The 16,454-nt window shown below is 44.3% G+C and overlaps 1 protein-coding gene across 2 annotated transcripts in view; it reads left to right on the top strand.

Moving 5' to 3' along the window:
* WTIP (WT1 interacting protein) overlaps nt 1–16,454 on the top strand; it is a 58,570-nt gene that overhangs the window by 9,558 nt on the left and 32,558 nt on the right. For both annotated transcript variants that reach the window (XR_014551054.1, XM_083625217.1), the window contains exon 2: nt 13,772–13,873. Coding sequence is in view for 1 of the 2 variants with exons in the window: in XM_083625217.1 (XP_083481343.1) it covers nt 13,772–13,873 (102 nt within the window). In the remaining variant the exon portion in view is untranslated. The remainder of the gene's footprint in view (nt 1–13,771; nt 13,874–16,454) is intronic.

Genomic DNA, 16,454 nt, shown 5'->3' with positions numbered 1-16,454 from the left:
ATTTTCATTGTTTCACAAGATTGGTTGCTTTTGTGGGGAACATGGGTGCCAAGCTTTGTTGATGATTAAAATACTCCCCTCCCCCCGCACCACCATATGGGTAATATTTTAAAAAAATATATGATCAGCTGGATAACTCAGTTGGTTACAGCATGGTGCTGATAATGCCAGGATTGCAGGTTGAATCCCTGTTTGGGACAGCTGCATATTCCTGCATTGCAGGAGGTTGGACTAGATTGTGTGATTCTATGACCCTATGAGTATTTGACTGGTCAGCTGACCAAATCCTTTATAATTGGCCCAATGCCAAGCCCCCCTGCGTGCCCATCACATCTTCCCCTATATTGCTGCAGTTAAAGGAGATTGCTTGGTATTCTAGTTTAGGCTGTAACCCAAGTTCGCATGGGGGCAGTGAGGGCATTCAAGAGCATGCATTCCTTGTTTTTGTGTTTCTAACTGTTCTTAAATGTTTTATATGTAAATTGCCTTGAGATGGTGGTTTAGAAGGCAGTAAATGAAATAATAAACATTAATAAACAAGTGTGAAGAAGCAACAGCCGCAACAGCTGGGGTTGATGGCAGCACAAGAGTTGTAGTCTAAAACCAGAGCACCAGGTGGATGGTGGCTGATCTTTAGAGAGTGCAGGACTTCATGGCAAACAAGTATCTGTGGAAAGTATGCCCTGAAGCTAAGTAGATTGAATGCCATTGTCCCAGGGCAGGGAGAACCTGTTCTCATAATTGCCTCCACATTAATCAGAATGCTATAGCTGTAAAGCTGCAGTATAAACCTGCTTGGGTTTTGGCTTTTCATCAGTTGCGTGACGGACACATGTAGGCTTTCTATACCCATTTGCCCTTGGTGTCTCTAAGTATAATAGTCAAATATTTCCTTGGATGTATATGTCAGCAATAAGCAGCTGTACTTCCTCCCTTCTTCCTGCCTAGTTCTGAGAAGGCAGGAGGTAAGAAAATGGGTGAGGGGTCTAGTGTTCCTAATGTTTACTGTAGGGCTCAATCTGTGTCTTGTAGGTGTGGCCTTTCATGATGGAGAGGAGAAACTCTTGCACATGTAAAGATAGCATGTCAGGGATAATGGGTTCTCCTGGCATGCTAGTCTTCCAGATGAAAGGGCTTTAAATAGGTATTTGGGGGGAACATTCCACAATGTAAGTCTCCACTTGCAATCAGAAGTGGTACAGCCCAAACTCTGGCTTACTGCCTTCGTGAACTAGGAAATTAAATGTTCTTGGTTGCAGTGATGGGTCACAGAGTGGTTCTGTGGCTTGCAAAGTGTGAACTCTTGGTTAACTCTGAAGAATGACTGGTGCAAAATCGGCAATGGGAGAGAGACTGGCAGCCACACTCCTTGCCCCAGGTAGATCTTGCTTAGCTGGCCAGAAAACAATGACTCTGGCAGGCTTTTGGTTTCATGGCTGGTAACTCAGAGCAGAGCTTGTCAATCTGTGGGCTGGGCTTTGCTAACTGTCTGTTACTGGCTGTGTCTCGGCTGGCTGCATGTATCACAAGAATATATCTTGCCAGCCTTGGCATGTTGACTCATCCTCCCTGTAGGTCCATCTCCAGAGATTTCAGTGTTTCCAATTACTGTGCTCTGTGGAAGCCATGCAGCTAATTCTGCAATCAAGCAATATACAAACACTGTTAAATAAGAATTATAAAAGCATTCTGGTAGCATTCTGAGTTTTGTGGGATGCTGCTGGTATTCATTCTGTGTCTGGAAGAGTATCTTGGCACCAGCTATCCTTTCCTTTCCCAAGGGAGGAAATTGCTGGGATGGTTTTCATCTTGCTGCTTCGCGTGCCAGTTTTGTGGAGGAAAATGTTGACCTGATGGTGCAAATGATGCTGTCGTTGTGATCTTCCAAAACAAATCGTAGTATTGGAGAGAACGCTCAACAGTTGTGTGTACTACAGCAAATAAATTAAGTACAGATCCATGGAAGCATTTACTTATTTATTTTCATTTATTTATTTAGGGCTTTTTGAATACAGCCTTCTATTACAGGTAACCTTGAAGCAGCTTACATATACCAGTGCAATATGAATCAAATCATAAAACTGTAGACCCAGAGTTGAAAGTAAACCTGTCTTGACCAACCTGCTGCTCCCATCTGCCAGCCAGTACCCTCAGTCAGCCTCACTGGTCTATTTGTTCCAGTTTCATATCAGCCAACACAAGATTTTGGTTATTTTTTTAAGCAAAGGCTGCTTTTGTTGAAGTTGAAGTATTTTGTTGAAGTATTTTTGTGGTGATCTGACCTTGGTTGACTTGTCTGCGGTTCTTAGGAACATGAGAATCTGCCCTCTAGGCCCATCTGATCCAAGTATCCTGTTCTCACAGTGGCCACCCAGATGCCTATAGGAAGCAGGCAAGCAGGACCTGAGCACAAGAAAGCTCACTCCTCCTGTGGCTTTCTTCCAGCAATGGATTCAGAGCCGTTACTGCCTCTGCCTCTGGATACCCAGCATAGCCATCATGGCTAGCAGCCGTTGATAGCACACTCCTCCATGAATTTATCTAATCCTGTAGAAGCAAATTCCAAAGTTTAACTATGCACTGTGTGAAGAAGTGCTTCCTTTTGTCTGTCCTGAATCTTCCAATATTCAGCTTGATTGGGTATCCACAAATTCTAGCATTATGAGAGAGGGAGAAAAACATTTCTCTGTCCACTTTCTTCGTGCCATGCCTAATTTTATAAACGACTATAACCTCACCTGTTACTCTCCTTTTCTCTAAATTAAGAAGTCCCCAAACGCTGCAACCTTTCTTCCCTATGAAGAAAGTCACTGCATCCCCTTAATCATTCTACTTGCTCATTTCTTAACCTTTTCCAACTCTGCAATATCCATGTTGAGGTTTGGTATCCAGAACTCCACACAATAATCCAAATGCTATTGAACCATAAATTTGACATTGGTAGTCTCCCCCCCATTCCTTTCCTAATGATCTCTAGCTTGGAGTTTGCCTTTTTCACAGCTCCTGCACATTGAGTTTAAAGGTTTAAGGCAGAGTTAACTTATCACATCTTACACTATCCTGTACCTGTATAAACATCCAAAAGTTGTCTTATGGGGAATTAGTCTAATAATCCATCTAGATCAGACTCGCCCACTCTGACTGGCAGCACCTCTCTAAAGCCTTGGGGGCTTTCTCATGCTCTGTCTGCTTGAGAATTTAAAATGGAGATGCTGGGGATTAAACTGGATTATCTGCGTGCAAAGTGTGTTCTCTGCTGGGGAGCTACAGTCTTTCATCACGTCTGCAAACCTGTTTTAGGGGGCTATATTGAAGGTAGGTGTCACTATGGAGAATGCCCTACTCTGCTCCACTATGAGGTGGGTATCTTCAGGCCATGTTAACAAGGCCTCTTATGCAGAGCGGAGACTGGTCTGGTCTGGAGAAGGCATTCACATTGATCCTGAGCTCCTGAGCTGCTGTCATTAAAAGGGTAAAGGGACCCCTGACCATTAGGTCCAGTCGTGGCCGACTCTGGGGTTGCAGCGCTCAGCTCGCTTTATTGGCCGAGGGAGCCAGCGTACAGCTGTACGGCGTACAGTACATGTGGCCAGCATGACTAAGCCACTTCTGGCGAACCAGAGCAGCGCACGGAAATGCCATTTACCTTCCCGCCGGAGCGGTACCTATTTATCTACTTGCACTTTTACATGCTTTTGAACTGCTAGGTTGGCAGGAGCAGGGACCGAGCAATGGGAGCTCACCCCGTCACGGGGATTCGAACCGCCGACCTTCTGATCGGCAAGTCCTAGGCTCTGTGGTTTAACCCACAGCGCCACCCGCGTCCCTTGCTGTCATTACTTTGGTTGAATTAATTCAATATGCTATGTTAAATACTGGGTGTTGGCCTACATATATGGGAGGTAATATCCCAGACCTTTCAAGATACAAGACTTGGATCTGGTCCCACTCTCGCTGCTGTCCTTGCACATGAGAGGATCTTCATAAAGCAGCCTTCCAGCCACCTGTCCTGAGGTTTTGGACTTCAACTCCCATTAGCCCCCATCATGGCCAATGGGCAGGGATGGAGAGAGTTGTTGATTTCAGCATCCGAAGGGCACCAGGTTGGGGAAGGCTGCCATAAGCAATAGTACAGCCCTACCACTCCCCTGGGTGTGTGTACTTAGAACACCAGGCTGCTCCTGTTACAAGGAATGGCAGGCATGCAGGCTTAGTCATGGCCTGGTGTGCTGAATGCAGACCTTCTGTGCCCTATGGGATTCCTCTGTGTGCAAGTGCCATGTCTGTGGTGGACTGGCTCAAACCTACAATGTGCATGTGGTGTGGAAGATCTGGCTTCTCTTACTGGAGTGTGTTCTTCCTGCCAATATCTCATTCCATCTTTTTTTATTAAAAAAAACTGAATTCTATTAGAATGCAGCCAGTAATGGAATTGGTAGTGAGAGCCAACAAACACTGGGAAAAGATGCTATAACCCATCAGGACATTTTTTTAAAAAACACCAAACCGCTAAGCCCAGCCCTATCCCAACAGTCATGTGGTTTCATTTAGCAATCAGCCAAAGCTACTGTGTTTTCTTTGTGTCTTGAAATATCCTTTATCTGAAGAATAACATAACTTGGGATGTTTCAAACATTTGGACTGTCTGCAAGGAAACAGGAGGAGGGCATCTCCCAAGAAGATCATCTGACTGTGTCAGGGTGGTTGTTGAGGTTTTTTTATTTTATTTTTGAAAAATAAAAAACCTAAGTTGTTTGCTTTCCTTGCCTTGCTGGAGCCAGGAAACATCTTTGTCTCCTGGGAACAGTGTGAAGCAGAGGAAAATACATGGGGTGTAACCCAGTTGGAACCCTATTCCAGGAAGCGGAACAGCTGTCAAAGGATTTTAGAATGGTTAAATTTATGTGGGAGCTGATCTAATATGAGGAGTCTGCCCTAGGAATCTGGGCTCAAACCCCCACCCTAGCAAAGGAGCCGTGGGGCATACTTGTCATCAGTAGATGGTAACATGCAGCCTCCCCATAGAATATATGATGATGGGCAGCTGTAAACTAATTGCGGTCTCTGTGCATTGGGCATGCCTTGTGCTTACATATCTGTAGTGTCAAATTTAACAAAGGAGGGGGACAAACAAAGATTTTAAAAAAGACAGGAAGAACATGCCACACAGTGTCAGTTAACACTGAGAATACAAAAGCCATCCGAAATGATACATGTTAAGGTATAAGCACTCTGGATGTCCAAACAGTATATGCACATGAAATTAGTGTTTCTACACTGAAATGTAGCAAGGTTGGTGAGGTGCTCAAACCATTGGTGGTGGATATTTATCCTCCCAGGCTTGAAGCATAAGTCTCTTGGCAACCATAAGGGCTCACAGTGTCCACTTTTGCTGTCCTGCTGTTAATCCCCATACCATAGGAACATAGCTTAAAAGTACACAAACATCTGCAAATACCGAATATTTCACTACTACAAAGTTGATACAGCCCCCCCCCCACTGCCACCATCACAGAGCAAGCAAGTGTTTTATGATAACTCATTGAGGGTTAAAGAAGTAGGAACGTTCATTTGCTGAAATAGTTTGATATTGAGACCATGGGAGGTTGTAGTCCCAAAATACAGAAACCAGACTTGGGCCAGCATCTATGCAGCTCTGCTCAGAGTTTCCCCAAGCTGTCTGTGCTCTCATGAATGAGGGAGGGCTCTGTGTCCACTCAGGGTGTCATAATCTCAAATTACACATTGAGAATGGAGTTGGGAAGGGAAGTAGCTTGTGCCAGAATTAGAGGCTCCAAAGCTGGTTTAGATCCTGATCTGTTCTGTTCTAACTATAACCTCTTTGCAGTTTGGTGGAGCCTGATTATCTGCTTTGAGCTTTTGTGGGGGTTGATGAGGGTAAAGTTGACCAACCTGGGTGGGTGAGTGTAAGTTTGGTAAGACCACCAGCATGGTGTGATTCGCTGCCAGACAGCTGTTCCATCCCCATCAGCTGTGACTTTCAGAAATCCTATGAGTTGCTGGATTTGTTCCATTCATGTTCATGACTTCCCAACTGCATTACAGTGGTACCTCGGGTTAAAAACTTAATTCGTTCTGGAGGTCCATTCTTAACCTGAAACTGTTCTTAACCTGAGGTACCACTTTAGCTAATGGGGCCTCCCGCTGCTGCCGTGCTGCTGCCACACGATTTCTGTTCTCATCCTGAGGTAAAGTTCTTAACCCGAGGTACTATTTGGGTTAGTGGAGTGTGTAACCTGAAGTGTCTGTAACCTGAGGTACCACTGCATCAAGTGTCCAGTCTTGTCCAGGGCAAGTAGCACAGAAGGAGCTTTGACATTGCCCCTAACACAAAACCAGTGGAGGCTGTTCGTGCCTTCACAACAGAGCCAAGCAGTGTGGGATGAAGTGATTCTTACAGAATTGAATACCACTGTATGTGAAATGTACTACCAACTTGGATGGTTGTAAAACAAAATTGGACAAATTCATGCAATGTAAGGCCACCATCAATAGCTGCTACTAACCAGAATGGCTGTGCTCTGCCTCCATAGTAATCAGAGGCAGTAGTAACACTTCAGAGAGAGTGCCAGTTGCTGGAAGTCACAGGAGGGGAGAGGGCTCTCAAATTCAGGTCCTGCTTGCAGGTTTTCAACAGGCATCTTGTGGGACACTGTAGGAACAGGATGCTGGCCTGATCCAGAAGGCTCTTCTTATGTGGTGAGGACTAGCAACGTGGGTGGTTTTTCTGTGAATTTATGCAGGGTGTGTGTGTTAGTGGCTATTGGCTATGATGGCTCAATCCAGCCCTTGCATTCAGTCAGAGGCCCTGTACCTGCTTGCCATATGATGGGCTCAAACAAGATGGCAGCTGCCTTAGTCATGCCCAACTTGTGGGCTTTTCACGGGCATCTCAATGGCCACTGCTGGAGAAAGGATGTGCTGTGCTAGATGGTCCTTTTGGCCTGATTCAGCAGGACACCTCTTATGTCATGAGAATGGGGCCCATAGCCTGCAGGCTAAATGAGGCCCTCCAATCTCTCCATCTGGCCCTTGGGACACTCTCTAGGCTACACCCCCCCCAAAGGCCTTGCTGTGCAACTCCCTCGAGTGCCTTTTCCTTTGCTGGAATGTGCCCTTGGCACCCACAACTTCTAGACATTTTGCCCATTCATGCATATAAAGTTAATGGAGAGATAAGTACTCATTTTGTTGCCTCCTGTTCCTGAGCCAGTGTGTGGATGATTTTATTTCATTCCTATGGGGAAGAGCAGGAGGCATCAATGAGGAAATATGAATTGGGTGGGAAGGTTCATTATCTGGTTAGTGTCCTCTCTAGATTTCTTTAGACCTGTTTTAGATCTGGCCTCTTTAGACTCCCTTGAGTAATGGTTTTGTGTGGTGCTTGTGCTGGTGGCTTCGGTGGACATTCTTAGGGCCTTTTCCAGCCTGTGACTCATGGAAATTAATGGACATTATTAACTTGAGTCTGTTAATTTAACTGAGTCTTCTCTAACTTCAGTTAGCATAAGCTACAACCCAGTTATTGGGACTGGGTGGCACTGCGGTCTAAACCACTGATCCTCTTTGGCTTGCTGATCAGAAAGTCGGCAGTTTGAGTCTACACAATGGGGTGAGCTCCCATTGCTCTGTCCTCCCTTCTGCCAATCTAGCAGTTCGAAAGCATACCAGTGCAAGTAGATAAATAGGTACCGCTGTGGCGGGAAGGCAAATGGTGTTTCCTTGTGCTCTGGCTTCCGTCACAGTGTTTTGTTGCGCCAGAACTGGTTTAGTCATGCTGGCCACTTGACCTGGAAATCTGTCCATGGACAAACTCCAGCTCCCTCAGCCTGAAGCGAGATGAGCGCTGCACCCCATAGTCGCCTTTGACTGGACTTAACAGTCCAGGGGTCCTTTACCTTCTTTACCTTACAACCCAGTTACAAGCAAAGATGTACTTGTTCTTGAGTAGTATGATCAATCACATACAGCCTGAGAACATCGGCTTCTGTCTCAGTTTGAAACTGTACTGCACTATGAGGTACCATCCTTTCCTTTAACTGCCTCAATGCTCAGTGGAATGGAGGATTGTGGCCTATAGTCCTGAGATTTAAGGAAGAATTTTAATAGCTCATCCCCAGAAATTCCCAGTTTCCCCACATTTGGGACACCCATGAGAAGCTTCTGCGTCCCCAAGTCTTTCAGTGTTTTATCTGCTCACCATCCCTGTATCTCTGTCAGGAATGCAGTGTTGTGTTACTCAGAAGAAGAAACTTAAGATTGCTCCTGAAGCAAAGTTAGTGCCCGCTTAATATGTATGTATGCTCTGCATTTTATTTCTGTTAAGTATGTTAAGACTCAGAGTCCTATTTAAATTATCAATAAACATTTTATTTATATAACTGTATGTGGTGTTATACAGTATATTGTAGATTTTTAAAGGGCAGGTCCCAGCCACAAGGATTTTACTTTCTTTATCTTGACAGTGTGGGAAGTAGCAAAAGAAGTGGGTTGGGGAGTGGGGAGGCAGAGGAGGAGAGACAAAATAACCAATTTTCTATAAGGGTTATACATGCAAAATAAGTTAAGACCTTTCTCTGTTTAAGTTCAAAAGCTCTTAATAGGGCCAGAAGGTTTCTGCATTAATTCTGAGCTGTAAAAACCTGTTCCCTGGTTCTTTTTTTGTCTAAGTGGGCCTAAATGATTCTGGCAGATTATACTTTTGTAATAGATTTTGAATAATTTCACATTGACTTCCCATGTTGCTTGAAAGATGATGTCCCATTCTTCTGATGAGATGTGTATATGCTTATGAGATTTCAATAGTGCCACTTCTGTCCTTAATTCAGTGGTGGCCCAGTCCATCTATGGCCAAGGGACAGAGGCTGGCATTCTGGGAGGTGAGGGACCTAGCAGTCTTCGTTAAAAAAAATAAATCTGTTCTATTTCTAGTAGTTTAATCCACATTTTATTCCCCCACCCCATCTCTGAGCCCTACAGCAGTTGGGAAATCACCTTGGCTTGAAATGTTTTCAAAGCAGGGGTTGACTTCTGTCACTCTTTTGTATTGGGGGGGGTGGGGGTGGGGGGGAACTTTTGTATTGCTCCACTTACTTGCTTGGCTAGACTCCCAGTGTGCTTTCCAGTACTGTATAAATTCTCTTCAAAGAGAATACCCAAATTCTTGCACATATAGACTTGTTCTATTGTGTGCCCATCTATTTGCCAGTTATGTTTTGGTGAGCAATGTCCAAATAACATTATTTTGGATTCAATATAATTTATCTTCTTTGTAATATACTATAAGCCTTTTTAAGTAGTTTCTTCACACCTAACCAGGTAAGAGATATTAACACTAGTGTCAGGGAACTGCCATCGGAGCTAGAGGCGGAGGGAAGGCTCTAGAGGGGTTGCCGGAGAGGGTCCCAGTAGGGAGAGAGGCAGCTCATCTGCTGGGGAAGGAAATCAGCGTAACACCAGTGGAGAAGGGGGGCAGATGGGGGAATCGGAGAGGAGGCTCCAGGACTCTTCACCGGAGACCAGCGGGGAGAGCACGGGTACGCCACTGCCCACGCCCTCCCTGCGCAGAAGACTTCCGTGCAGGGAGAGTAGGAGGAGACTTGGCGTCAAAGAACTTCTTTGCTGGAAGAGGTTCAAGAAACGCCCACTGACGGATTCTGCCAGCGACTGAGACAGTCACGAAGTGAAGGGCTGTCCAGACAGAAAGGGTTCAACCAGGTAACCTAGCCAGGAGTGGCGGCAACTTACGCACGAGCAACCCCTAGAACCATTACAACTAGTTTATCTGCATACATTAAATTCTAAACCTTTCTGCCGTATGTAACAGGTGAGCCCACATCCTCTGTTTCCAGTATATGGACTATGTCATTTATATAATTATTAAACAGGATAATTGCCATTAGGCAACCTTGTTTTATTCCCCTGATAGACTGTTGTTCAATTTCCCCAAAGTTTCCCAAACTCTTAGGTTTCCACATTATATTTGAACTAACAGGATGTTGCACGTGTTTAGTGCTCATTTCCATGTTATTTGATTCCAGAAAATAACCAATTGCAGTCCTCTTAACCCTGAAAATCATGGGAGTAAAGTAGTGAAATTTGAGGTGATATACCAGCATACAGTTTTTTCCTGCTGTTTTCATGGGTGAACAGAAGCAGCGTGCATGTGTGGAAGGGATGAGGGAGGGTGACCTTTTTCAGTGATGTTCATTATTGTTTCATACCACACCCACTGGTGTGGTGAAATTCAATGTAACATGCTGGCATACTAGTTGAACAGTCCCAGTGTCATATCACAATAGGTACTGCAGTGTGAGAGGAACATTTGTAAACAGGACAGAAGTGCAGAGCATTATCATCAGAAAAACTAATGCAATATTCCCCACATCTAAACGCACCCTTAATTGATTTAGTAGTAAAAGATCCTTCTGTATAGTTGTTGAACTGACACAATATAATGTTTGGTCTATGATTGTGCCTTATTCCAAAGACCGCCTCTGTTTACAGTATAAAATGCTGCCCATAGAACTAAAAAGCTGGAAAACTGCCGTTGCTGTTGTTAAAGCCTATAACATGAATCAGTGTGAATATACAAGTTCTACCATAACCACCATGAGAGGGTTTTCTAATATCACATTTGAGATTACCTCCACCTGATCACTTAGGGAGGGTGTGCAGCAGGGTGGACAGTACACCCCTGTTATATTATTTATAATACACCTTGCTTAAGCTACATAATTTTCATCCTGGCAGCTGTTCAGTGCTGTGTTTTTTGGTGAAATGAATTGAAATTGCCAGTGATCTGCTCCTGTTGGACTAATGGCTTTGGAAGCAGGGGTAATGGGCAACAGATCCTCATGCCACAGTGTTTCCCAGGAGAGAGAGCACTGTCAATGAATTTGCAAAAGGATGGGCAGCATCTAGCTGTGTTTGTGAATGAGCTCTCAAAAGCCAAGGAAATGGACTTCTGCCATCTTTGGAATGAGAACAGGAGAATCAAAGGGGTTGTTTCTCCTGGCTTGAAATGTCAGCAGCAGCAGTCAGTCAGTCACTGATGTGCTCAGATTCTGAAAGAGTGCAGATGGCGGCAGCGAGGTGCCAGAGGACTCTAAAAGAGCTGTTTGCATGGCCAAAAATAAACTTAGTTAATAGGGCGAAAACTTCAGCTGAGGCAGCATTGAGCAGTGCTGCTTGTGCTCCAGTGTAATTGTATGGTGACATTTCCTGGGCTGTTCTACACAGTATGTATTGCGTATTCCTCTTTGGGAATTGTAAACACCTCCTTTTGGAAGATCTCATTTCCATTGCTTCAAAACTACTTGGGTCTTTAAACATGATGGTAGACATGTGTAATGTATTATTATTATTGTTTTCTAAAACTGTAGAGTGGGGCAGTTTCTAGCAATACAGTGGTACCTCGGGTTACATACGCTTCAGGTTACAGACACTTCAGGTTACAGACTCCGCTAACCCAGAAACAGTACCTCGGGTTAAGAACTTTGCTCCAGGATGAGAACAGAAATCGCACAGTGGCGCGGCAGCAGTGGGAGGCCCCATTAGCTAAAGTGGTGTTTCAAGTTAAGAATGGATCTCCGGAACGAATTAAGTACGTAACCAGAGGTACCACTGTACTTCAAATACACCACAATGATGAAACCAACCAGATAAACTATCAGCAACAGCAACATAGGAATACTAAAACCACAGGGTGCTTTTACTATTTTACTCCCAACTTCCTGGAACAAGAAGATTATTTTTACTTGATGGTGGAATCCCTTTAGACTCATCACCATCAGCCCTTCCAGGGTAGGGGAAGGACACTCCACAATTGAAGGGGTGTGTGCACAACAGAGAAAGCTCCTGTATGTATCAGTATATGTGCCAGTTGCATGTGCCAAGCTGTAAAGTGGGTTTCAGCTGCAGTTTACTGAGTTCATGAACATTCAACTTGTGTTGCAGTCAACTGTCAATTACTCTCTTTATAAGAAGAGTCCACTTAGGAACAATGGTGTCAACTGCACAAGTCTGTTGACGCCATACCTGATGGAAACTCCCTAGGGGCTCTTGGGAATCTGTTGGCTTCTTGAGATGGGTTGTTTCTAATAAGCCCACCACTCCTACAGAAAGGAACAGAACCAACCAGTGTCTTGGTAGCTTTTCCCAGTCATGCTTTCCCCAATATTTCTACCTTATATTCCTGCAAATGCCCTCCTCTCCTTCAATATTCTGACTCTCTCTTGGTGTCCCTTACGCCTAGAACTTCTCCCAGGACATCCATGTTCTTCCAACCTTTCTTCAAAGCCACCTCTTCCATCCTTCTTTTGGCAGACTACACCTTTGTCCCTCAGCCTCAGCTGAAATGAAGACCAAGCCGTCTTTGCTGCATCTGCTAATTCCGTCAGTGGCCTCTCCCACAGTTGGAATCTCAAGATAGGGCCAGTTTATGTTAGCCTGAAAAGCTCCATACATAGATAGATGGTGTTGCAAAATGACACAGCTCTGGCTCAGCCCTACTCCCCCATGTCTGTGGCGTGCAAGTTCTGTTTTGAGCAGATACACTGAGCCATGAATCATAGAATTGTAAGGGACTCTAGCCCCCTGCAAATAGATCATATATGCCAGATGGCCATCCAACCTTTGCTTTAAAAACTCCAAGAAAGTAGGGTCCACCACCTCTCATGGGTCCACTGTCAGAACAGCTCTTCCCAGCAGAAAGGTCTTCCTGATGTCAGAATCTCCTATTGTGTAACTTGAAGCCATTGTCAACATCCTTCTTAAATTGTGGCACCCAGAATTGGACACAGTATTCTAGGTGTGGTCTGACCAAGGTAGAAGAGAGTGGTACTATTATTTCCCTTGATCTGAACACTATACACTATACACTACACACTACATCTGTTGATGTAGCCTAGAATAGCATTGGCTTTTTTTTGCTGCTGCATCACATGGTTGACTCACATTAGCTTGTGGTCTACTAAACCTCTGGATCCTTTTCACATTTACTGCTGGCATGCGAGGTGTCCCCCATCTTATTCTTACATTCGTCCGTATTGCAATTCATTTTGTTAGTTGGGGCCCAGTTCTCCAATCTGATTCTGTCTTTAGTGGCATTGGCTACCCCTCTCAGAATTCAATTTTTGGAAATTTAGCTTTTGTGTGTGTTGTCTTTTCTTTTCTTCTTAAGGAACAAGGGGGGGGGGAGCAGTTTCTAGCACTTAATAGTTGCAACGTTCCATGCTGAAATAAATGACTGAAAGCCTGTGTGGGATAGTGCAGTGTTGGGTCCCCATATGTTGTTGGACTACAACTCCCATAATCTCTGACCACGGGCTAAACTGGTTGGGAATGATAGGAGTTGTAGTCCAACAGCTTGTGGGGACCCAAGGTTGGAGAGCACTCATGTAGTGGTTAGTGTCGGACTAGGACCTGGGAGAAACGGGGTTTCAAATCCCTACTTGGCCATGAAGCACCCTAGGTGACCTTGGGCCTTGGGTCACTGCCTCTTAGCTTAACCTACCTCAAAGGGTTGTTGTGGGGATTAAATGAGGAGGGGGAGAACCATGTTGACCACCTTGAGCTCCTTGGAGAAAAAAGGTGGGATCAAAATGCTATTAAATACATAACTCCTGGCACCTATTGAGCAATAAGAACAACTGGCTTCATGGGTTGGTAGTGCCTGCTGGTTAGGCGTTTGCAGCTGTTAGCTGGATTTTTACTGGGCTCTAATTTTCCTTCTCTCTCTTCTCCATAGGCATTTGTATCAAGTGCGGAAAGGGGGTATACGGGGCCAGCCAGGCTTGCCAGGCCATGGGGAACCTCTACCACACCAACTGCTTTACATGCTGCTCTTGTGGTAAGTCGCGTGCTTTTATGGCCTCTTGCAAAAAAATGCCTTAACTTGTGTCCCTGTTGGATTTTGAGGCCTGCCCCTTGGGGTGCCTTCACTGCGTTCATGGCATTTTGATGAATCGAAGGTCTAACTGTAAAATGAAGGCAAAATTTGGAATACTTGGGGAAATCTGCAGGTTATAATGGATTGCAAAAGTAGTGATGCTGTGACTCACCAGAAGTGAGGTGACTGGTGCTCTACTTAACCCACTGTAGAGCAGAATACCTGTGGTGGTCCAATTTCAGCTGGAAAGTGACGCTTCATTTTTATTGCTATGTTTCCAAAGTGTCCAGGCAGGTCTCATCATATGCAGGGGTTACATTCCTGGCTATTGTGTATATAAGCAAAATCATGCAAAGCCAGAATGGCTCCTGGAACTCTACATGTCTAAAGCCTGCATTGAGCAGGCCTTGCCCCCCCATGCAAGATGGGGAGCTTTTTTAAACTGCCCTCCTTGCTTACCAGGAACTGGGAATGTTGTGCAGTAACAGACTTTGGGCTCTCAAATTTCAGCAGCACCTTAAAATTTGACCCTCTCCCTGCTCCCCCTTCTCATGCTCCATGCTACAGCATTGTTGTAGCACCCCCTACAGTGCAATATTCAGTGCGGCTGAACCAATCATGCTACCCTAAAGCCACCTCTGAGTTGCATGAGGACTCTGGAAGGTCCTGTAAGGCTCCAACGAGGTCCTGTGAGATTTTGTGAGATCTCAGATGACCCTTCCAGGGGGGGTTTCCTGTTCTTCTATCCCATATATTTATTTTCCTGCTGTCAGCATAAAGCTGTGATCATTCATGTAAAATCAACCTAAGATGAGATCTACCTGCACAGATACTGGAGAATATTTAAGATGATAAGGGCTTTCTCAAGGGCAGCCTCTCAGTACCTATTTTAATGACTCTTTGACACAAGGGAAAAAAATATATTTATTTTCATGGGCCTTTTAAACTCTGTTTTTAAAATATGTTGGATTTTGCTGGGTGGTTGCTAATGTGGTTGTATAACTTTGTAGGACTTGCATGGCTGCTTGCCATGGTTTGTAGACTTCTCTGATTTAAAATGACTGTATTTATTTATTTAAAATATTTCTATCCCTTTTTATTGGAAAAACAATTTCAGAGTGGCATGCAATAAAACATAGCATATAAGCAACAAAATCAAAATCAAAATAAAATGGCATAAAATAAAGCAGATGTTTTAGTGTTAGTGCTTCTAAAAAAGAATTTTATTTATGTGGATTTGTTGGGGGGGTGTTGTTTGGTAAAAAGATTTAAATAAGTTTTTACAATTAAAAATCCATCCTCGTCTCGTTGATACAGTTTTACAGTGGTACCTTGGTTTATGAACTTAATCCGTTCCGGAAGTCGTTTCTTAAACCAAAGCCGTTCTTAAACTGAGGCGCGCTTTCCCTAATGAGGCCTCCCACCGCTGGTGCTCTTCCACCACTCAGCTTCCGTTCATAGACCGAGGTAAAGTTCACTAACTAGAACACTACTTCCGGTTTTGCGGAGTTTGTATACCGAATAGTACGTAAACAGGGCTGTTCTTAAACCGAGGTACCACTGTACATGGATTTTGTGATTTTTAACTTTTTAAAGCATGTTTTTTCATTAGCCAGAGAGCAGTTGTTACTGAGCATGGATAAATGTCTAATGAGTGAGTGAGTGAATGAATAAACGAATTAATAAATTGAGGCCACCTGTGCACATTGCCTCCACCATATACATCTCCCTAGTTTTGATCAGTGTGGCTTTGTGAACCTGGTGCGCTCCAGCTGTTTTGAACTAGAACTTCCATTAGCCCCAGTCACCATGACCATATGATGCTGCGGCTGATGGGAGTTGTAGAACCTCTGCACATTCCATGAGCACTGGGCTTACTCATGTATATTTGGTGAGGGACTTAATCAAAATCTTATTGGAAGTACTCTGTATAGTGTGTGGAAAAGCCAAAAGAATGACACACATTCCTCCTAGAGGAAAGAAAAATAAGGAAAGGGATGAGTTTTCAGATACCTGAACGGTTGGCAGAAGCCAATAGTAGACCAACGGTTTGCCTAAGATGTTTGTGCTAGTGTTGTGTTTTGATTAGAGTATGGGATATGGTTTTGGGGAGACTTGAGTTCAAATCCTCCTGGTCTGTCATGAAGCCCACTAGGTGATCTTGGGCCAGCCACTCTTTCAGCCTGGCCTGCCTCACAGGGTTGTGAGGAGGATAAAATGAGAGGGCATAGGGAAAGCCATGAACACCACCCTAAGCTCCATGGTGGAAGGAGAGGACATAAATTACCACATTTTTAAAGGTCCTGAGCAACCAGGTGGCTGAATTCTGTTTTTTCTTGCTGCAGGGTCTTGTAGTAAAATTAACCTTGAACTGTTATGACTGCGTTTCAACAGAAGCTGTAATCAGTTTATGCTGTCTCTGTTACAAGGAAATATTTTGCTGTCTTTTATTGATTTTAACTATTGTGTTGCATTTTTGATACCATAATATTTGCGAGCCCCCCCAGGGAATGTTTGTCGATGGGCAGTCATATAAAACTTA

This window comes from Podarcis filfolensis, assembly GCF_964270895.1.
Source record: "Podarcis filfolensis genome assembly, chromosome: 8".
Lineage (NCBI taxonomy): Eukaryota > Metazoa > Chordata > Lepidosauria > Squamata > Lacertidae > Podarcis > Podarcis filfolensis.
This window is presented reverse-complemented; position numbering and strand designations above follow the sequence as displayed.